Source organism: Bos javanicus, chromosome 15 (assembly GCF_032452875.1).
Source record: "Bos javanicus breed banteng chromosome 15, ARS-OSU_banteng_1.0, whole genome shotgun sequence".
NCBI classification, from domain to species: domain Eukaryota; kingdom Metazoa; phylum Chordata; class Mammalia; order Artiodactyla; family Bovidae; genus Bos; species Bos javanicus.
In genome coordinates, this window is record NC_083882.1 from 50,237,125 (window position 1) to 50,261,498 (window position 24,374).

Consider the following 24,374-nt stretch of genomic DNA (forward strand, 5'->3'; position numbering starts at 1 on the left):
TTCAGACTCATGCCCATCGAGTCAGTGATGCCATCCAGCCATCTCATCCTCTGTCATCCCCTTCTTCTCCTGCCCCCAATCCCTCCCAGCATCAGAGTCTTTTCCAATGAGTCAACTCTTCGCATGAGGTGGCCAAAGTACTGGAGTTTCAGATTTAGCACCATTCCTTCCAAAGAAATCCCAGGGCTGATCTCCTTCAGAATGGACTGGTTGGATCTCCTTGCAGTCCAAGGGACTTTCAAGAGTCTTCTCCAACACCACAGTTCAAAAGCATCATGTAATCACTGGTACAGAATTTAAGGGAAAAACATATTCTTGAGCAGGATGAGTTGTTTTGTTATGTAATCATTAACTCTGGGCTTAGAGAAAAAAAAAAGTTTGTCCTTTTCTCCTCCTTGAAAGCTCCAGACTCTTCCTCCTCCTCTTCCTCCTCCTTACCACCTGAACATAGTCTTATTTAAAAAAAATAAAAATCTTAGTTCACAATACATAAAAATTAACTTTAAGTGAGTCAAATGTATTACTGAAAGAGATAAAGCTGTAAAATTCTTATAATAAAAAATAGAGTAAAATTTTAATGATCTCAGATTTGGCAGAGTATTATTAGGACACCAGAAGCATGAGCTACAAAAGTAAAAAAAAAAAAAAAATAGACTTCATCAAAATTAACTAATTTTATGCTTCAAAGGATATCACCAAGAAATGAAATTATAACACCAAAATTGGGAGGAAATATCTATAATCATCTATATGATAAGAGCCTTATGTCTAAAATATCTAAAATAATAGAAAGACACACACACACACAAAAAAAACAGTTAAAAATAACTGAGAGATCTGAATAGACATTTCTTAAAGAGAATACACAAATAGCCAATACGAACACGAACAAATGCTTGTCATTAGTGAAATGATATTCAGAGCCACAATGAAATATCATTTCATACTCACTAAAACAGTTAGAATTAAAAAATGAAACAAGTGTTGTTGAGAAGGTGGAGAAACTAGAATCCTCATACACTACTGTGAGAATATAAAATTTGAAGCTACTTTGGAAAAGTCTGGCAAAATTCTTTAAGCAGTTAAGCTTAGAGTTCCTGTATAATTCAAGAATTCCATTCTAAAATAAATATCCAAACGAAGGGAAAATGTGTCCATACAAAAATATATACAAGAATATACATACCAGCATTATATGTAATCAGTTATAATTCAGGTCAGTTGTTCAGTCGTGTCCAACTCCCTGTGACCCCATGGACACAATCACCAGTCCCCGGAGCCCACTCAAACTCTTGTCCATCGAGTCAGTGATGCCATCCAACCATCTCATCCTCTGTCATCTCCTTCAAACTTTCCCAACATCCAGGTCTTTTCAAATGAATCAGCTCTTTGCATCAGGTGGCCAAAGTATTGGAGTTTCAGTTTAACATCAGTCCTTCCAATGAAGATTCAGGACTGATTTCCTTAGGATGGACTTGTTGGATTTCCTTGCAGTCCATGGGACTCTCAAGAGTCTTCAACACAGTTCAAAAGCATCAACTCTTTAGCACTCAGCATTCTTTACAGTCCAACTCTCACATCCATACATGACTACTGGAAAAACCATAGTCTTCACTAGATGGACCTTTGTTGGCAAATTACATTCATCAGTTCAGTTCAGTTCAGTTGCTCAGTCATGTCCAACTCTTTGCAACCCAATGAACTGCAGCACGCCAGGCCTCCCTGTCCATCACCAACTCCTGGAGTTCACCCAAACTCATGTCCATCGAGTCAGTGATGCCATCCAGCCATCTCATCCTCTGTCGTCCCCTTCTCCTCCTGCCCCCAATCCCTCCCAGCATCAGAGTCTTTTCCAATGAGTCAACTCTTTGCATGAAGTGGCCAAAGTATTGGACTTTCAGCTTTAACATCAGTCCTTCCAAAGAACACCCAGCACTGATCTCCTTTAGAAGGGACTGGTTGGATCTCCTTGCAGTCCAAGGGACTCTCAAGAGTCTTTTCCAACAACACAGATCAAAGGCATCAATTCTTCCGTGCTCATCTTTCTTCACAGTCCAACTTTCACCTCCATACATGACCACAGGAAAAACCATAGCCTTGACTAGACAGACCTTTGTTGGCAAAGTAATGTCTCTGCTTTTGAATATGCTATCTAGGCTGGTCATAACTTTCTTTCCAAGAAGTAAGCATCTTTTAATTTCATGGCTGCAGTCACCATCTGCAGTGATTTTGGAGCCCAAAAAATAAAGTCTGACACTGTTTCCACTGTTTCCCCATCTATTTCCCATGAAGTCATGGGACCAGATGCCATGATCTTAGTTTTCTGAATGTTAAGCTTTAAGCCAACTTTTTCACTCTCCTCTTTCACTTTCGTCAAGAGGCTTTTTAGTTCCTCTTCAGTTTCTGCCATAAGGTTGGTGTCATCTGCATATCTGAGGTTATTGATATTTCTCCCAGCAATCCTGATTCCAGCTTGTGCTTCCTCCAGCCCAGCATTTCTCATGATGTACTCTGCATAGAAGTTAAATAAGCAGGGTGACAATATACAGCCTTGACGTACTCCTTTTCCTATTTGGAACCAGTCTGTTGTTCCATGTCCAGTTCTAACTGTTGCTTCCTGAACTGCATATAGATTTCTCAAGAGGCAGGTCAGGTAGTCTGGTATTCCTATCTCTTCCAGAATTTTCCACAGGTTATTGTGATCCACACAGTCAAAGCCTTTGGCATAGTCAATAAAGCAGAAATAGATGTTTTTCTGGAACTCTCTTCCTTTTTCCATGATCCAACGGATGTTGGCAATTTGATCTCTGGTTCCTCTGCCTTTTCTAAAACCAGCTTGAACATCTGGAAGTTCACAGTTTATGTATTGCTGCCTGGGTTGGAGAATTTTGAGCATTACTTTACTAGTGTGTGAGATGAGTGCAGTTGTCCCATAGTTTGAGCATTATTTGGTATTGCCTTTCTTTGGGATTGGAATGAAAACTGACCTTTTCCAGCCCTGTGGCCACTGTTGAGTTTTCCACATTTGCTGGCATATTGAGTGTAGCACTTTCACAGCATCATCTTACAGGATTTGAAATAGCTCTACTGGAATTCCATCACTTTCACTAGCTTTGTTTGTAGGTATGCTTTCTAAGGCCCACCTGACTTCACATTCCATGATGTCTGACTCTAGGTGAGTGATCACACCATTTTGATTATCTTGGTCATGAAGATCCTTTTTTGTACAGTTCTTCTGTGTATTCTTGCCACCTCCTCTTAATATCTTCAACAGAATGGGAAAGACTAAAGATGGGCTCGATAAAGGACAGAATTACATTCGTAGGAAAATCCAAAATAGGGACATTTGTTAGACCAGAAAGTAAATTAGTGGTTCCTTGGGACATATTCTTTTTCAGATTAATTTTCATTGTAGGTTATTTTAAAGTATTAAAAATAGTTCCTGTGCTATACTTTGGGGCTTCCCAGGTACCACTAGTGGTAAAGGTCCTGCCTGCCAATGCAGAAGATTTATAAGAGGCATGGTTTCAATCCCTGAATTGCGAAGATCCCCTGGAGAAGGGCACGGCAATCCATTCCAGTATTCTTGCCTGGAGAATCCTGTGGATAGAGGAGCCTAGTGGGTTACAGTCCATCGAGTCACATAGAGTTGAACACAACTGAAGCAAGTGGTCCTTACTGGTTATCTGTTTTATATATAGTAGCATTTATCTGTTAATCCCAGATTCCTAATTTATCCCTCCACCTTGCTTTCCCCTTTGGTAACCCTAAATTTTTTTCTATATCTATGAGTCTATTTCTGTTTTGTAAATAAGTTCCTTTGTATCATTTTTTTTCTAAATTCCTTATACAAGTGATATCATATGATGCTTGTCTCTTTCTGTCTGATTTACTTCACTTAGTATGATAATCACAGTCTCTAGGTCCATCCATGTTGCTACACATGGCATGATTTCATTCTTTTTTATGACTTAATGTATATATATATATATATATATATATATAATGTCACACATCTTCTTTATCCATTCTTCTATGGACATTTAAGTTGCTTTCATGTCATGGCTATTGTAAATAGTGCTGTTATGAACACTGAGATGCATGAATCTTCTTGAATTAGAGTTTTCATCTTTTCCAGATATATGCCCAGGATTGAGATTGCTGGATCATCTGGTAACTCTATTTTTAGTTTTTTAAAAAACCTCCATACTAAAGACATACATTTTTTAAAGTAAAGAAGTGGAGAAAGATATGCAATGCTATCATTAATCCAAAGAAAATGGGATAAGCTATATTAATTTCAGAAAATGAGAAAAAGTATCAGGGATATTACATTTTGATAAAATAATTTCAAAGATAATAAATCTTAATATCTATGCACCAGACAACAAAGCACTAAATTCTGAGGTAAAACTGATAGAATGACAAGGAGAAATAAAGAAATCCACTATGATATTTGGAGGCTTTAAGATTTTTTTTCAATAACTAATAGGTCAAAAACAAGCAGAAAACAGATGAAAATCTGGGTCTCAGAAGTATCTATACCACTCAGTGAAGAAAGGCCTTCCTGGTTCCTACACACAGAACCTATGGTTTCTGGATTATTTGAGAGCTAACCAAATCAGTTCAATTATTTTGGCCCAAGTTTTCTTTCTTTTATGTTTATGAAAGTGTGCTATATTCATTCAGTTATAATTTTCTATTAAAAAGAAGTCTTTTCTGATGGTAATGTTTTTTTTTTTTTTCTCTCTTGAACAAAGACTTTTAAAATACTTTAAAATGTTTTTTCTTTTTTTTTAATTATTTATTTTTTACTTTACAGTATTGTATTGGTTTTGCCATACATCAACATGTATCCACCATGGGTTTTTATATTAAGGTCAATTTTGTGGGAAATAGTGTTGATCTAGACTATAGAGTCTATATTATACTTGAATTGAAAGTTGCTCAGTTGTGTCTGATTCTTTGCGACCCCATGGACTTAGTCCATGGAATTATCCAGGCCAGAGTACTAGAGTGGGTAGCCTTTTCCTTCTCCAGAGGATCTTCCCAACCCAGAGATCAAACCCTCGTCTCCCACATTGCAGGCAGATTCTTTACCAGCTGAGCCACAAAGGAAGCCCAAGAATACTAGAGTGGGTAGCCTATCCCTTCTCCAGTGGATCTTCCCAACCCAGGAATCAAACCAGGGTCTCCTGCATTGCAGGTGGATTCTTACTCAACTGAGCTATGAGGCAAGCCCCTATATTATACTTGAAGTCATCTTGAAATCCAAATCCTTTTCATAAATTAAGGACCTCACAAGTTATAACTAATAACTTCACTAGAATGTTGTCTTGATGACCCTTTTAGTCTCATAAACATTTACTGTTAATTATTAAAATCATAGTTCTGTTAAGAATAGTCTAACCTGGATTTAGTGAGCATATTCTCTAGTATGTCAATATGAATATAAATCAAAATCATGTTTTTATTCTGTATAGTGAAAAAACATAGGTTACTATTATTGTATTATCATACTACTATAATACTATTGGACTTCCCAGGTGATGCAGTGGTAAAAAATCCACCTGGCAATGAAAGAGATGCAGGAGATGTGGTTTTGATCCCTGGGTCAAGGAAATACCCTTGAGTAGGAAATGGCAAGTTGAAAGTGAAGGTGACAGTTGCTCAGTTGTGTCTGACTCTTTGCAGCCCTGTGGGCTATACAGTTCATGGAATTCTCCAGGCCAGAATACTGGAGTGGGTAGATTTTCCCTTCTCCAGGGCATCTTCCCAACCCAGGGATTGAACCCAGGTCTCCCACATTGCAGGCAGATTCTTTACCAGCTGAGCCACAAGGGAAGTCCAAAAATACTGGAGTGTGTAGCCTATCTCTTGGAGTGGGTAGCCTATCCCTTCTCCAGCAGACCTTCATGACCCAGGAATTGAACCAAGATCTCCTGCATTGCAGGCTGATTCTTTACCAACTGAGCTATCAGCGAAACCCAGTAAATGGCAATCCACTCTGGTATTCTTTCCTGGATAATATCATTGACATATGAGCCTGGATGACTACAGTCCATGGGATGGCAGAGTCAGACCCATTTGAGCATGCACTCACGTAATACTACTATTATCTTAAAAACAAAATATCAATTTTAATATTTAAAATCAAATATCTACATTAATATGAAATCATTAACATAAAGAGGGGAAAGAGAAAGGTGTGTTTTAGAGTTTCTTTCAAACTTTCTGTTGGTTGAATTTCTTGAGGATTCTGTCACGAATCTGCTTGGTCTTGACACTATAGACAATGGGGTTCATGAGGGGTGGCACCAGCAAATAGACATTGGCCATGAACACATGGACAAATGGGGAAGCATTCTGCCCATAGCGATGGATCATAGATAGTCCAATCATTGGTGTATAGAAAGTGAGTACAGCACAGATATGAGAGATGCAGGTATTAAGAGCTTTCACTCTCTCTGTCCTGGAGGCTATACTCAAAACTGTGCCAAGGATGAGAATATAGGAAAGGAGGAGGAGGACTGAATCAAGTCCCATGGAGCAGATGACCACCATGAGGCCATAGATGCTGCTGACCCAACGGCTGGATACAGTTGTCTTGATGAGGTCTTGGTGCAGGCAGAAGGGGTAGGAGAGAATATTGACAGGACGATATTGAAGCCTTTTTAAGAGGAAGGAAGCTGGAAGACCAGAGCCAAGGCCCTTCCAGTGATTGCCAAAGCAATCCCAATGATTACATCATTGGTTAAAATGGCTGCATAACGCAGGGGTGCTCGGATTGCTACCAAGCAGTCAAAGGCCATAGCCAAAAGCACAGCTGACTCAATAATTGAGAAAACATGAATGAAGTACATCTGGACCAGACAACCATTGAAAGAGATCTCCCGGGCATGGAACCAGAAAATGCTGAACATGGTAGGCAAAGTTGTAGTGGATAGGCCCAGATCAGTAAACGCCAGCATTGATAGAAAGTAGTACATTGGTTGGTGGAGAGAAGGCTCAGTTCTGATGATAAATAGAATGGTAATGTTCCCTGCAACTGAGGTGGCATAAACCAAAAAAATAGGGAGGGAAATTAAGCCATATCTGCTTTCCAGGCCTGAGAAGCCTGTCAGGAGGAAGCAGGGGTATAGGACAGAGTCATTGAAGACAGACATTGTGCTGATGGAGGCACTTTCAGTCTAGGTGGGGAGACAAAAACACAGAACAATTAGGGTGAAATGCACAAAGAAACAACGCTCTGATGCATTTTGCTCTGTTTACTATTTTCAATCACTCCTATGCTCATTATGTATAATTACCACCTGTATTTCTTATTTTACAACTTATTTAATTTTCTTCATTGTGCGTTTACTGAGAACATATTCTATTAAAGGAAATCTGGGTAAGCTAAAATATAGAGAAATATATTGGTCTGGCGAAATTGTTCATTCAGATTTTTCCCTAACATCTTGCAGAATAACCCAAATGAACCTTTTGACCAACCTAATATGAGAAATGCCTTCAGATACTTACAATCTAGTGGATAGAGAGAGCTAAAATTAAAATAAAGTGTTAGTTTAATGCAAGGCCCTTTAAAATACAGAAAGAGGAAACTAACAATGCAGAGAGGTCAGAGAAGATTTGCTAAAAGTAATTCTTGCATTAGGTCTCAAATGACAAACATGAGTTAGATGGAAACAAAGGACTGTGTTGGGTGGTCTATGCTGATCGACACACATGTAAATGCAGAGAGGTATTAATGTAATTGAAGGTAAGAGAGGTAAGTGACTATAATTGAATAAAGCTATAGGTTAGGGACAGAAGTCCCCTGTGGCTCAGAAGTAAAGAATCTGTCTGCAATGAAGGAACCTCAGGACATGCAGATTCAATCCCTGGTCTGGGAAGATCCTCTGGAGGAGGGCATGCAAACCCACTCCAGTATTGTTACCTGTAGAATCCATGGATAGAGGACTCTGGCAGACTTCAGTCCATAGAGTCACAAAGAGCTGGACAGGACTGAAGTGACTTAACACACATGCATAGGGTATATAGACTTTTCAGATGGTTATTGGAATTAAGACTGCATATATGGACCAAAATTTCAGAAGGAATTTATGCATAAATATAAAGATCTTGGACATAATCTTAGAAGACATAAGAAAGACATTTTAACAAAAAGTGAAAAATTCAACCATATTTGTACTATATTAATGTCATATGACCCCCGATCTACCCTGTTGCACTAATTCAATTACACTTTATAGTTTCCTCGGACACACTTAAAAAAAAAAAAAGTAAGTAAATAATTTCTTATCTCTCTTTAGGGATCAAAGGAAATTTTCTCTCTGATACCATTTTCCTTCCTTTGTAGGAACAGATTCAACTAGAATAATTGCTTTATATATTCTTGTCCTGTGGTTTATATACTATGCTAATCATAGCATATTAAGTAATACTGGTCTTTTACATCTCCCTTTATTTCCTAGCTTTTTATATCACAAATTTCTCCTGATATCTTTTATCATCACTGAACGATAATTGTCATCCCTTTGAGTCTTACACACCCTTATTTTCTTTGTCCTTGATACCCTTCCTCAAATCTTTGAATACCTTCAGAAATTCCATCCTGCCTACATATTCCAGGTCTTCCCTCTAAGATCACTTTCTCCTACTTTGTAGAAAAGTCTCTGACTTAGTATACTCCTAGTCCATTTTCCATAGAGGAGTCTGTCTGATACAGACGTAAGCAGTCAGCTCCCAGTGGCTGTTTCTCCAGAGTAACAGAAAGTCTGGAGATAATTGTCATTCACAGGTTCTGTCACTTTGGAAGATTAAGAAAATTTTTGAGCATAAAATTGGGAACTGTATAACTTTATATAATATTTAAAAGATTTAAGAAAATATATCTGAAGTTTTGGCACAGTTTCCAAGACCTAGGAGACACTTGGGGCTTAAGTGAAGCAAAATGGTAATGGAAATGCTGAAGTAGCCACAATCTTAAGTATATCAGCCTGTGCACCAGTAACCAAAATCAGGTGTAACCTGGAGTGCCCAAGTTATCACTTATAAGATGTTATTCCTCAGGGCTTTTCTTCAGAATCATTTTGCTTAATTCTCTTTTTGGCTTGTATTTTAAGAGCTTATGGAAAAACCTAAATGATCTTTTTGGCCAACCCAATAATACTGCCAAGTGTGCATGATTTTAGAGAAGGCAATGGCACCCACTCTAGTACTCTTGCCTGGAAAATCCCATGAATGGAGGAGCCTGGTAGGCTGCAGTCCATGGGGTCGCAAAGAGTCGGACATGACTGAGCGACTTCACTTTTACTTTTCACTTTCATGCATTGGAGAAGGAGATGGCAACCCACTCCAGTGTTCTTGCCTGGAGAATCCCAGGGACGGGGGAGCCTGGTAGGTTGCCATCTATGGGGTCGCACAGAGTTAGACATGACTGAAACGACTTAGCAGCAGCAGCAGTGCATGATTTACTTGAGAATGAGATAGAGGGGATACTCAAATCATCAGTTGTCATTTTTAACATTATAGTTTTTAGTTAATATCAGATAGCAGTGTTTTCAGAAACCAGAGATTTTAGTACATGGGTCCCATCATATGTTCTATCTATGCCTGGACATGAGTTAATAATACCATCCCAGAGCTCTTCTGAGAAGCCTCTGAGGACAATTGCTTGGGACAATTGTCCCTTTCAGGGACATGACAATCTGTACCTCTGACCTATCCCAAAACAGTGATTTCACACAAGCTATGGTCATCCTATCACTTGACTTCTCTTTCTACTTTCTAAATTCTTAAAATATATTAGATATTAATTCATTACTCATTTTTTCACCTTTGAAGACTTCTTTCAGGTGTAGACGGGTTGGCTGGATCTCCAGTCTGCCAAGCACGGGAATTTCTTACAGGTAAAGAAAGCCACTGAATACCGGCATAAGAGAATAATAAAAATACAGTGGATCTTGATGCAGATAGTTCTTCAGGGAATCATAGGTGTCCTGAGCAGGGCATTTGCAACTCCAGAGCCAAGATAGCATATTTTTGTGTTCAAGGTTCTTGGCTCTGCCCAGCGAGGTGCTTGATCAGCACTACACTTGGGTGCTTTTAAATACACTAAAAGGAATGTCCCCCTTTGACTAGTCCATTCCCTCAGGACTAATTTTTTTTTTTTCCCTTAATGTGAACTCCAGGGAAGGTAAATGATGTCACTGCCATTGAAAGACTGTCTTCTGCTCTGGAAAAGGAGATGATCATGCCAAATTCCCAATCTGGGAGTCCAGGCTCAGAAGCAACTGAGAACAACTGGTGGAGTAGGAAACCTGAGCTGTCACTGATAAAGTGCTAGGGACTCAGAGTGAACGAGTCTGAGAGTTAAAAAAAACCCACGGGAACCCTGTAATAGGGGTTCTCTAAAATATTGTGATATTTACCTTCAGGAGTTTTTCTAAGTTTCCATAGTAAATGTGAGAAAAATTCCCTTGTGCTCCCTGTAGGGAGAAGGGGAAAGGGACCATTTTGAAATATGCCAGAGCACTTGTTCTTTTCAAGAAGGCCAGTCGTAGGGAGAAACTAGTTAATCAGAGGCTAAACTGCCAGGGCATTATCAGCTCCTAACTGTCCTGGGGGAAGGAATACCCAACTCCAGCCTGCACTAGCCTTCCTATTCCAGGTAAGGGAGAGAATTAAAAAATAAAAGAGAAACACTTGTGAAGTTCTCAGTCCAGGGGCTCTGTGAACTCTTTAGACTCACTAAAAGACTGAGACACAATCACAGGACTACAGGATGCTTTCCCTCCCCCATGCCTTACCACACATTAACAAGGGTCTATTTAAAGCTGTTCCTTTTACCTGGTACATAATGTCCAGCTATCAAGAAAAAAATACAGAGTCCTTTCTCTTCTGGAGTAATGTACGTGAGAGAGGTTTTGTTTTGCTTTTTTTTTAGCTTTTTATTTTGCACTGGAGTATAGCCAGTTAACAGTGCTATAATAGTTTCTTATGGACAGCAAAGGGACTCAATCAAACATATACATGTATCCATTCTCCCCCAAACTTCCCTCCCATCCAGACCACCACATAATATTGAGCAGAGCTCCATGTGCTATACAGTAGGTTCTTGTTGATTATCCATTTTAAATATAACAGTGTGTACATGTCCATCCCAAACTCTCTATCACTTTCCTCCATCATTCCCTCCCTCCTGCTCCTGCCTTGGCAACCATAAGTTTGTCCTCTAAATCAGTGAGTTTGCTTCTATTTCAGTTTAATGAACTTAATAAACATATTAGGTTCATTTGTGTCATGTCTTTTTAGATTACCCATATAAGGGATTTCCTTCTCTATCTGACTTACTTCATTCAGTATGATACTCTCTAGGTCCATCCCACATTGCAGGTGGTCTCCCACATTGCAAGTGGCTTCTTTACCAGCTGAGCCACCGGGAAAGCCCAAGAATACTGAAGTGGGTAGTCTATCCTTTCTCCAGTGAATCTTCCTGACCCAGGAGTTGAACCAGGGTCTCCTGCATTATTGGCTGATTCTTTACCAGCTGAGCTACCAGGGAAGATAAGCTCCATCCATGTTGCTGCAAATGGCATTATTTCATTTATTTCAATGGCTGAGTAATATATTCCATTGTATGTATGTATATATACCACATCTTCTGGGCTTCCCTCATGGCTCAGATGGTAAAGAATCCACCTGCAATGCAGGAGATCTGGATTCAATCCCTGAGTTGGGAAGATCCCCTGGAGGAAGGCATGGCAACCCACTCCAGTATTCTTGCCTGAAGAATCCCCATGGACAGAGAAGCCTGATGGGCTACAATCTATGGGGTCACAAAGAGCCAGACATGACTGAGCAACTAAGCACATACGTACCAAGTCTTCTTAATCCATTCCTCTGTTGATAGACATTTTGGTTGTCTCTATGTCTTAGCTATTGTAAGCAGTGCTGCAATGAACACTGGGGTGCATGTATCCTTTTGGATCATGTTTTTCTCTGGATATATGCCCAGGAGTGGGATTTCAGGGTCAAATGGTAGCTCTATTGTTAGTTTTTGAAGGAACTTCCATACTGTTCTCTGTAGTGGCTGCACCAAGTCTTAAACTTCTCCTGGAAGTTGGAGAATATTATTAACACATGCTCTTTTTTTTCTTCATTCTGCCTCTTCTTGGAATACCTTGTCCAGTGGTGTGCTGGTAAACACTTAATGACTTAACCAGTCATTAAGAGTAAAGTACAAAGTACTTTGTTTTCTAGAATAATGTATGTGAGATCGTTTGTTTTTGTTTTTTCCCTTTTTTATCTTTTTAGTTTTCACTGGAATATAGCCAATCAACAGTGCTGTAATAGTTTCAGGCGAACTGCAAAGGGACTGTCATTCTCTAGGAGAGTTTTGAAAAGCCCTGATGTGTAGTGTCTGTCAGTTTCTGTTGTGGAAATACTCCCATCATGACCAACTTCAAACTACCAATGTGACATTACAGAACATGGAGTTGAAATGAGATGTGCATGGTTAGCTTTCATAAGGCAAAACCAGCCAGCTTAAGCATACCAATTTCTTTCACACTTTGTTCAGGAGGTAGGACTGAATTTGACCCATGAGGCACTGCTGAGTGTCAACTACCACAATACCTGATTCCTTAACCCCCAAGTAAAATTGGCCACTCTTTAATAACAATGTTTCAATGACTTCTGTTAATTTTTCTAAGCTTTCTACATGTATACTTCTATTAAATATTAATTTCTTAACATTTAGATCATCCATTCCACTTTTTATATATCCACACTATTGAAAGCAGTAATTGCTATGACATGTGTTTCATGTTTCTCAGTATATATTTATTGGGAGTATGAAAAGACAGTAGTGTTTATACTAACAAATATTTTATGAACATTCATCCTGACTGGGGAATACCAGCCCCATGGTGACATGTTATTATACTAGAAATGACCCCATGATAAAAAAAAAATTGCAATACAGCTAAAAAGAAACTGAATATATAGGAATAATAAAATATCACTGATGAGACCATATGTATGTCATCTTAATGAAAAAAAAAAGTAGCAAATTATTGACAATAAGGGAACTGAGAATGACACTAATATTAGCAATCCACACAGACATGAAGAAGAGGAAAGAATACTATTAAAAAATGAGAGTGATTATCATGCACCAATCCCAATCCACTCACAGATTTAGACATGGAATTCTGAGCTATAGTACTGAACAGGAAACCTACACATTTGCCCAGGTATTTAGAAATGTGCTATCAGGATTTCTTGGGCAACTCCATGTGTCTGCCCCAGCATTTGATGGCAAGTTGAAGAAGCAGATAGACCTACAGTGGGGTTGGGAGAAAGAACCCATCTTTCTCCCAGTGCCAGCAACACTGAGGCCTCCAGGAATGTGAATGTGTGGATGAAGAAGAGCTGGACATAGCAAGCACTTGCCTGGATCTCCCAAACATTATCTCCAAACATAGCACAGCAAGCATGATGGGAAGTGTGGATAGGCACATACTTAGGTCAGTTAGTGCCAACCAATGATGAGGTGAGGACTTATTTCATAGCCAACAGTGACTGTAGCAATTCAAATTCCTTCCAGGAAGACAAGTTCCAAACCTACCCCAAAAGTCAGAAATATTTTTGTTACAATATTGTGACATTTTGGCATGAGAAGCAAAATAAAATGGAGAAAGAGAGATTGATTCCTGAATTTTAGATCGTAAACATGAGAAACTTATGAACTTAGTTATATTACATAGTGAAAGTTATTATAATCATTAATAAAAATTTAATAATATTAACAAATAGTTAACTTTTTCAAAATAATCTCTTTTACATACATTATCATATATCTCATAATTACCTTGGGGATAGAAACGGTCATACTTACAATTTCGCTATGAAAAATATGAATTTCATAAGGGTTAATGATTATCTGAAATCATGTATATAGGAAGGGAAAGAATTAGGAATTTAACCAGATGACCAGCCTTCAATAATGTACTTCTCATCTACTTGAGAAGCTGCCTTGTGATTTTCAGTGGGAAAACCAAAGGTTAGAGGTACTTAAAACCTCCTCCTTATCCCAAACTTGCAGAGAATTCCTAGACGAATCTGCTTTGTCCTGATGCTGTAGACAACAGGGTTAAGCACTGGGGGAAGAAGCAGGTATATGTCCGCCATAAGGATGTGGATTACGGGAGACAAGTGCTTCCCAAAGCGATGGACCATTGATACCCCAATAACTGGCACAAAGAAGATGAGCACCACACACATATGAGACACACATGTGTTGAGTGCCTTTAGCTGCTCCTCATGAGAGGCGATGCCCAGCACAGCCTTCAGAATCAGGACATAAGAAAGAAGTATAAAGACAGAATCCACGCCCAGTGTGGCAATAACTACACTCAGTCCATAAACACTGCTGATCCTGGCACCTGAACAGGATAACTTCAGAACATCCTGGTGCAAACAGAAGGCATGGGAGAGGGCACTGGCATGGCAGTAGTGATAGTGTCTCAGCAGCAAAGGTGTGGGTAGTACAACTCCCATGCTTCTCAGCAAGCAGGCCAAACCAACCTTGCCTATTACACTGTTGGTGAGGATGGTGGTGTAGTGCAGTGGATGGCAAATAGCAACAAAGCGGTCGAAGGCCATGGCCAGCAGCACTGAGGACTCCAGGAATGTGAATGTGTGGATGAAGAAGAGCTGGGCATAGCAAGCACTTGCCTGGATCTCCCGAACATCCAAACACAATACAGCAAGCATGGTGGGCAGTGTGGACAAGGACATACCTAGGTCAGTTAGTGCCAACATAGAGAGAAAGTAATACATGGGCTGGTGGAGTGAGGACTCTGTCCAAATAACAGAGAGGACGGTAGCATTACCAATAAATGCTAACAAATATGCGAGGCAGAATGGGATGGAGAGATGTGAATGAACATACTCCAGTCCAGGAAAACCCCTCAGAATAAATACAGGTTCCATAGTATCACTGTTATTCCAGACCACCATGGTGACTTGACAAACAGGAATATTTTCTGTTTTCCTGCTTTATTACTCAAAGTTATCCCTGATGAACATAAGCAGAACCATCAGTATATGATACACCTCTCCTCTAATCTCATAGAGGAAGGAAGGAGTTACCTCTTACAGTTCTTATGTAAGAAACATTTCCCAGTAGTCAAAAGCATCAAATTCTGGAACAACAGTGTGTACCCCACAAGTCTGGTCATCTCTGACAAAAGCTTTGATGGATTTTCACTGAAGACACTAAAAAATTAAACAGCAAAAGAGCAGAGAAAGAAATATTTACTATATATTATAAAATAAAAATAGAGAAAATTCAGAGTAAATATCTATGGATTTTTGTAAGCTTCCTATCAGTAATGTTCTTGAATTAATCATTTATTGTTTCTAGGCTATCTTTTAATCCCTGACAGCTGATTTGGCCCTAAAGGCTCACCATTAATTTAACTGCATATTTATTTAATAATGTATAATACTTTGAATTGAAAATATGTAATATTTTAATAGTAAAATAAGCATGCATTATATGGAAAGAAGGAATGGAAAAGGGTACATATGTATATTCATTCCCTCTTTTACTCCCTCTTTCCATATATATATGTATGTGTATATATATATGTAAGAGGGAATATATATGTATATATACATAAAGTAAAGTGAAAGTGAAGTCGCTCAGTCGTGTCCAACTCTTTGCGACCCCATGGACTGTAGCTCACCAGGCTCCTCCGTCCATGGGATTCTCCAGGCAAGAATACTGGAGTGGGTTGCCATTTCCTTCTCCAGGGGATCTTCCCCACCCAGGGATCGAACCCAGGTCTCCCGCATTGCAGGCAGACGCTTTAACATCTGAGCCACCAGGGAAGCCCCCAGTACGTAAAATAAGGTCTCTGTTATTTTTGAAGCTCTTTCTATATGCCTTCCCACAAAACAATATTAAAATATATTTACTTCAGACATCTAGTACATGTCATGTGTCTTTAATTAGTAATAATTTGCAATATATCCTCTTAATTTCTATGTATCATTTCTTGCTTGTTTTTTTTTTCTCTAAATGTGGTTTCTACATAATCACATTTTGCAAAATATTCTATCAAATATTACTGGATAATGAAGGTGTAGTACATATGTACAATGGCATATCACTCAGCCATAAAAAAGAACAAAATAATGCAACATGCATGGACTTAGAGACTATCATACTTGGTGAAGTAAATTAGACACAAAGACAAATATACTACCGTACCTCTTATATGTAGAATCTGAGGGAAAAAAAAAAAAGGTACAAATGAACTTATTTATAAAACAGATGTAGAGGCAGGGATATAGAAAAAACATGGTTACCACGGGATAAGTGAGGGGAAGGGATATATTGAGAGATTGGGATTGACATATACACAATACTATATATAAAATAGATAGCTAATAAGAACCTGCTGTATAGCACAGGGAACTTTGCTCAATATCCTGTAATAATCTATATGGCAAAAGAATCTTTAAAAAAGAAAAAAAAGAGTGGATATATATATGTGTAATTGAGTCACTTTGCTGCACATTTGAAATTAAACAACACTGTAATTCAACTATACATCCATAAAACATTTTTAGAAAATAGTAACTGTTTTCCTAATTTTATGATGCTTTGGCACCTATCTCTGAGAGCCCATAGCAAACCCATCAATGCAGCCCAAGGCATTTACCATCAGTGGCTTTGGCTTTCACTAAAAAACAAGTTCTTTTTCCCTTTTGAAAATGCAATTTTAACATCTGGTTTTACTTTCCCTGAACAGTCTCCATTGTGCTTGCCTCTACTAATGCTGTGTATGCGATACCCTTGACTGATGGCGTTGGGCACAGAAGCTAGGCCCTATGGGATAACCAGCCCCTTCTGTTCTCTGTTTTATTTTAGCCCTGTCTAAGCCTATTGACTGTCCTTGTGAAGATTCTTCACTTGCCTCATCCTTTGAGTCTAGATATTGTCAGCTTCATACATCTTCTCTACAATGTCTCAGCTTCTCCCTCATGCTTCTTTGTAGACCCTTAGTGTCTGACAGCTTAAAAACTGAAAGTTCTCAGGCTCAACAGTCTGTAATTCCAAAGAGAACTTTGGCCTGGCATCTATAATGAGGAACAGAAGGAAATACCAAGCAAACTTTCTCTTCCTGGAATAAGAAAGATTTGTCACTTTTCCGCCGATGCAGCCATCTCTGTCCTCTTAGAGTAGGACATCTCTCTGCTACTATTTTCCAGCCCCAAGCAGTTTACACTGAACCTTCGCTAGCTCTGTTGTCTAAGATGAAGCAGTCAGCCACTCACCATGTTCTGCATTTACCAGACAGGATAATTGTTCAACACATTTATTTTTGTTTACCTTCAAACAACACTTTTTGCTTAATCTGCAAAATCTATTAAAATATCTCATTGAATTTCTTTATTCTTCTCCCTTATTCAGAAATTTTGCATTAATTTCTATTTAAATCTCAACTTATCAAAAGGCTCTAGATATTAACATAGAAGTACAAGTATAGAATGCATACATACAAAGATTATATTGTGGTCATATTAGAAGGTGATTTATTTTCCCCATGCCAAAAATTATTCTATGCATTTTCCTTTTATTCTTCTAACCTTAATATAAATCACATTTTCTTTAATTCTCAGAGAAGTTACAAAAAGTAAGGTGAATCATTGTTCTTTTTAAAATATTTTTCTCCATGCTCTAGATCCTCTTAGTGCAAACTGCAGCTTTAGAAAACTTCAGTGATTGGCGGTCCATAGATTTAATTTTGGGACAGGCAAGAATATCCCTATTTACACTCTATTTTTCCTGCCCTTTTCTCTTACTGACTCGCCTATGATGTGTTTCAGTTTTTCTCAGTCCCTTCATTATTGCCCTTTCTCTGTATATTTTCTTCTGCCATTCAATACATTCCATTAAACATAATTCTTTGGGTCATTTTGTTTACTTTAATGCAATTTAATCACAGTAAGGTGGAAAATAAATAGTAGAAAGAGACTGGACCAATGACAAGATTGTTTCAAAGCACAGAAAAGACTCATGGAATACAGTTACCTATTCCAAACAGTTAAGGGAGAACCACGGAGGATAAGAAAACCATTTTATTATAGCCTGTCTAGCATCTTGCCTACAGTCTTCAATTACTTGTTCACTGACCAACCTATCTTAAAATTGTTGATAAATATTGAAGTAGGATTTAAGATATGTCATATACTTCAAAATTGTTTACCTCTAAAGACAATGAAACTCCTGTTTTCATTCTTCATAAATTACACGTTGTTCTTTCAATGATTTTTGTTCTCTTTTATCTTTGTATCTTAAACTGTGCCAAAATCTACCCACTATTTATTTGTAATTAAAAATTTTTAAATTTACAAATAAGCCAATTATATCAATATGAATCCCTAATCATACAACCAGTAACTCATTTCCCAATGTTTCAGTTCCATACTGCTTTTCTCTGCCTAAACTTTCCTCCACTACAGGTAAAGTCACATTCTATTTTGGTTGCTTTCTTTATTTTTTTTCAGCCTTGCTATTATCTTTATATTTCTTCTCATTTCTCTTTGTATTTCTGTGCTTTTATTTTTTGCCCTCTTTGCTTTATTTCTTACCCAAAAAGACTTTTCATCTCTGTCTGAAGATCAAACTTGAATGGATTCCAGAGGCTATAATTTTGATTCTCCACATACCTGAGGTCTTGAAAACCTTTGATTCTGTAAATAGTGAGGCTTAAATGTTTATACCATCTCTCTATATATTCCTGGTTTCACCTGAGATAGAAGCTTAGGGATTGGTTTCAGAGCCAAATGGATCCCTAGAGATGAAATGAATATAAACAGCCCTTAACTGTATTAAAAGCATGTGATCCTGAAATTTGTAAAAATGTGTCACTACGTTTATCCACATACCTCTCCCAGTCCTTTCAAATCTAGTTTTCACTTTTATAACGAGCATATGAGAATAAATTCATGATAATACTCTAACCCCCTTCTGTTTTAAGGTATTTCCTGCTTCTCACTGAACAGAGTTTTTCATTAGCTGTGTGTTTCATAATCATACATTAAGCCTTAAGAGGATTCAAGTCTCCACATTAAGCTCTGTAAAGGCAAATTCCATTCTCTGGTTCATTACAATTTCCATAGTGTTTAGCATGGAGCAGTTTTCCAATCCATTCTTTTTCTTAGCTTATATCTTGGTTATCTACCTCTTTGAATGTATTTATAGATTTTAGAAACAAGATCAATTTACACAAGATATATATGGGGACATTTACTGAAATGTATTAAATCTATAAACCAATTTTGGAAGAATCGAAATTTGAATCCAAGAAATAGACCTCAATTAATTAAAGTTTTTATTTTTTTTCAGTGCTGTTTTATAGTTTTCTGCTATATAAAAAATTTACTACAGAAAACTCAATTAAATAGAGTTGGGAGACCAGAGTGGGGAGCTCTCCTGCCATAAAATGATATGAGAGCCCAAGAGGAAGAAGAAAAACTACTCTTCTTCCCTGACAAGGACTTAGCGAATGAAAAGTCATGGACTCTTTGTTTCCAATAGCTTTCCCATTTTCCTTTTTCTCTCTTGTAAAAGCTTTTTTCTTCCCTTGCCATATGGAAACTAGCATATGGCTCACCATGGTTGAAGACCCTGAATCACAATTTTCTGCTCATCCTTAACAAACTCATTTTGGCTGGAAAAATACTTGTCAGATCATTTATTTCAGGTCAACATTAAAAAGATAATATATATATATATCTTATATTGTGCAAGTGCATGCCCAGTCACTTCAGTCATGTCCTACTCTTTGCGGTGTTATGGACTGTAGCCCGCCAGGCTCCACTGTCCACGGGATTCTCCAGGCAAGAATACTGCAGTGGGTTGCATTTCCTCCTTCAAGGGATCTTCCTGACCCAGGGATTGAACCTGCGTCCCTTTTGTCTCCTGCATTGGCAGGCAGGGTTCTTTACCATTAGCACCACCTCTTGTATTAGATTTATTATTAAGTGTTTGTACTAATTTATCCTTATCTGAAGAGCATTTAAAATCATCTTTTTCTAAATCTTTGGTACTGATATATAAAAGTAAAATCAATTCATATTTGGTCTTTTTATGAAAAATTATTGTTTATTTTTATTTCTAATGAATAGTTTATATAACACTTAGGCCTTATTTTGTACCAATCACACTTTCATAAGTAATGCTAGCTTTTTTATCCCTTATTTCCAAACATTGTGTCTTTTACTATATTTATTGATGTTTTGTGACAGTCTCAGACTATTGATAAGCAGTGTTGTTTCAGACTGGCCCTTGTGATTCCTAATATAATTGCAAAGCACCCTCGACAAGAAACATCAGGACCTTGAAAATATGCATAGTAATAATTATCAAAATGATAACTGCAATAGTAAGAGCAGCCACATTTACCAGTCTTTAAGTGTCACAAGCCAGTTGCATGAGTTCTTGTATTTTTCTTCATTTTATAGATTGTGGAATTAAAACTCAGAGTTAAATCATTTGTCCAAAGTTGGGAAGCTTTAACTATTAGAGCATGAAGTTTTTACCTGTAATACATATATAGACACAAAAGAACACAAATAAATTTTATAAAAATTGCATGTGCTTAAGAAAACATGGATCTGACTACAGACCCGAAAGCAGCCACCATGATATAGCTCCAGCTCTGTCTAACCATTCTGCTTCATGGAATAAGGAAGCCTTGTAGGGCATTAACCATAAATGGCTCATGCATATGCATAATGGGAATTCAGTTGACCTCTCTGTGAATTAACTCATTTCAAGACTTACCTGTGGACTTTTCAGTCTCTGGGTACTGTTTCCTGATTTATCATTCCCAGAGGCCTCAGTTCTACTAAAAAGGTCACAGCATAGGAGAATTAGAATCATACTGTCATGATCAACCCTTGTGCCTAACAACTGGGACTGAAGTAGCTTCATCCTAAATTCATCTCTTGTTTTACCCTGATATGTAAGTATCTGAAAACTGTCATGTTCAAATTATGAATCTTATCAATGACGAATATGAAGATGTGTATCTTATTCCTAATAAGCTGTTATGCTTTTACTGTTTAATAGCTGCTTCAGTCTCAGGATATACTCAAGACCTGAAACAGTCTGGGTAATACTACCATCCTGACTATACACATATCACTCTACTTTTAATACAAAGATCAAACAGTCTCATTTAGTAACTCCCATATAAATAGTGAACTTTATTCTAAATTTAAAGCCATTCTGTATGTGTTACTTAAACTACATTTTTCACATTTTTGAAAACAATAGAATTGGGTTGTTTAGGCTCTTCTGAAAGGGAAACATACTGGAAAATTATCTGTGCTGTTTTCTGCTTTCCTCTAAAGTCTCTTAAAAAATAATAAAATAGCTTTTATAGAGAGATATAGTATTACCTAAAGAGAGTCATACTTTTTTTTTTTTTTTTATAATTCAGGACAAGTAGAGGTTGATAATGATGAGTGTATTATGTGCTTTTGGAAATTTTCTTATTATTTTGTTTTCTCTTCATTAATCAGTAATCAAGTAGTTTTTAATTATGTTAAGAAAACTGATGTGAGCAGAGTTATTTATAGGATATGGTATAGAAGGATTTATAACTCAAAATTCAAAGTGTTTAAATTGATTTGCTAGATAACATGTGGAAGAAAATTGAAAGAGGATCAGAGTCTTCATTTAGCCAAAAAGGAACAACTTAACAGTGTGGGGAGAGGCATTAGCAAGGAAGGCTGATGGTAGAGACTGAACCAGGTGAGGTTGACAGACAAACCAGACAAAAGAGGGGCCCCAGGCAGCAAAGAAACATTCTCTTTCAACAGCTCACTTAGCTTTCATAGTGTGACACATCTGTCCTGGAGACAGAACTTCCAATCTCTACTTAACAGCATGATTACACAGACCAAACAAGCTTGCATTCTTGCACAATATCTGTTGGAATAAAACTTTTTTTTTCCTTGAACATTTATCTCAATCCTTTCAGATTAGTGTCATGAGCAAATTTTGGGAATTGGAAGACCAAGTCTAACAAATAGCTCTCTGCTAGTAGTTCTATGACTTGACACAACTGGACTAGCGTTTAGGCAGACAAATATCACAACGGTATTAAGTCACTGTAACAAGTTTATTCATCGCCTTACTATGAATGAGTCTTCCAACATCTAAGGTGAGCAATATTCAAACACCTGCCAGGTTTTTTTCTCTTTCTTTTTAATGGATGTAATTTAAATTATCAAGTCTGGAAACTCCTAAGTGTTTCTTTCTAATTGTCTTTCTCCTTGACATCTAAACCTTAAGGGGAATAACTATCACTAAAATGTTATAGACAGCCTAGAAATAGTAGTTTGGATAGAGGGAAATAATTATAGCAAGTTGGAGGTGGAGTCCAATCCAGATAATCCAGTTCACGGAGCAGCTGCAACAACTCAGAAACAATTGAAGGTGGATTGCAATCATTAGAATTTGAGATTGCCAAAAAGAATAATTACAGAAAAGAAATAGTTAAGAAAGGGAACATGACCTTTTAAGAATTTTCCATCATGACAACAGGATTATAGTAACACAATGGTTGAAGATGTAATTAAAGATAAGAACAGTAGTACCTAAGAACTGCCTGAATATTTCAAATCTGAGGAATTTTATCAAATCCCTCATAACAAGGATTGATGATAAACTTGCAATTAGCTCTATTGTATTTTTGGACAAATTTGTACCTTAATTCATTATTTTCCAAAGAGCACATGAACAAGTAATTCTCAACAAAATTAATTTTTCCCAAACATAAGCATTAACAAATTATATTTCTAAAATTGTATCTAACATTTCATGGTGAATTTTACTCAGTGTGGTGAGCTGAATCATATATATAAATTTCCACTACACACAAAAACATATAGCAAAAATAGATATAATAAAAATACATTGTTTTACTCCTTAGGTCAGACAACAAATATAAAATACATTATAGATAGATAGATAGGTAGATATTTTGAGATGCAATATAAAAACATATAACTGTGTTGAAACTGAATCCACAAACCCACTTGACTCCTGCTATAGAGACACATTGGTGGTTGGCAGCTCAGCACCTATATGAGACTCAGAATGATAGTGCCTCATGTTTGACAAGGAATCAGTTCAAAGTACCAAGTTAGTAACCCACATGGAGGGTGGAAATACCTGTTGTCACAACATGAGTGTGCTCCCAATAACCAGCTAGGTCTTGAGATTGTTGGGGAAAAATGGGCAACACTGCACTTAATTCTCCTTTGAAATAAGATCCCTTACCCATTATAAAAAGACAGTACAATTTACAAACTTTAGGAAGTCAGAAGAGCCAACTACTACATCTAATCATGGAAAAGGAACAAAATAAATCAAGAAAGAAACAAGGAAATTTCCACTCAAGATGGGATTATAAGTAGAATTGCAAAACAAAGAGTAAGACTAATACTGACAAAGATATTCTACAATTTCAATAATAAGAATATTTACCCATGAGAAAAGAAGTAAATCAAACTAGAGATGAATTTTGAAATTAGACAACCTTACTATTCTCAAAAAATTAAAGACCATAATAACAATACAAATAAATGAAAAATTATTGGGGGAATTGGTAGCTATAAATTGAAATTGAGGATTATTAAAATAACTTTTATTTAAAAAGAAAAATAGAATAAATGAAAAAAAACTCAATGGTTGTTAGAGACCAGACACATATAAAGACATAATTAATAAATTAGACAGTAGTACTAAAGAATGCACCAAAATGCAACATAAATAAAGGAAGTCTTTGAAAATATGAAGCAATTTAACTAGTAAGTTAGCTGGAAAATGTTGAACTTTTTCTTTTTTTTTTTCTTTTTTTTTTAATTTTATTTTATTTTTAAACTTTACATAATTGTATTAGTTTTGCCAAATATCAAAATGAACCCATCACAGGTATACATGTGCTCCCCATCCTGAACCCTCCTCCCTCCTCCCTCTCCATACCATCCCTCTGGGTCGTCCCAGTGCACTAGCCCCAAGCATCCAGTATCGTGCATTGAACCTGGACTGGCATCTCGTTTCATACATGATATTTTACATGTTTCAATGCCATTCTCCCAAATCTTCCCACCCTCTCCCTCTCCCACAGAGTCCATAAGACTGTTCCATACATCAGTGTCTCTTTTGCTGTCTCGTACACAGGGTTATTGTTATCATCTTTCTAAATTCCATATATATGCGTTAGTATACTGTATTGGTGTTTTTCCTTCTGGCTTACTTCACTCTGTATAAT

The 24,374-nt window shown here is 37.3% G+C and overlaps 2 protein-coding genes and 1 pseudogene across 2 annotated transcripts in view; 1 reads left to right on the forward strand and 2 right to left on the reverse strand.

Annotated features, from left to right (window-relative positions):
• LOC133226772 (olfactory receptor 51F1-like) overlaps nucleotides 1-24,374 on the forward strand; it is a 460,311-nt gene that overhangs the window by 151,080 nt on the left and 284,857 nt on the right. The gene's annotated exons all lie outside the window — the stretch shown is intronic.
• Nucleotides 6,225-7,166, reverse strand: LOC133261561 (olfactory receptor 51G2-like; annotated as a pseudogene).
• On the reverse strand, nucleotides 14,053-15,030 carry LOC133261351 (olfactory receptor 51L1). Its single transcript, XM_061439844.1, has one exon. The coding sequence runs from the start codon at nucleotides 15,028-15,030 to the stop codon at nucleotides 14,083-14,085; it is 948 nt and encodes a 315-aa protein (XP_061295828.1). The 3' UTR covers nucleotides 14,053-14,082.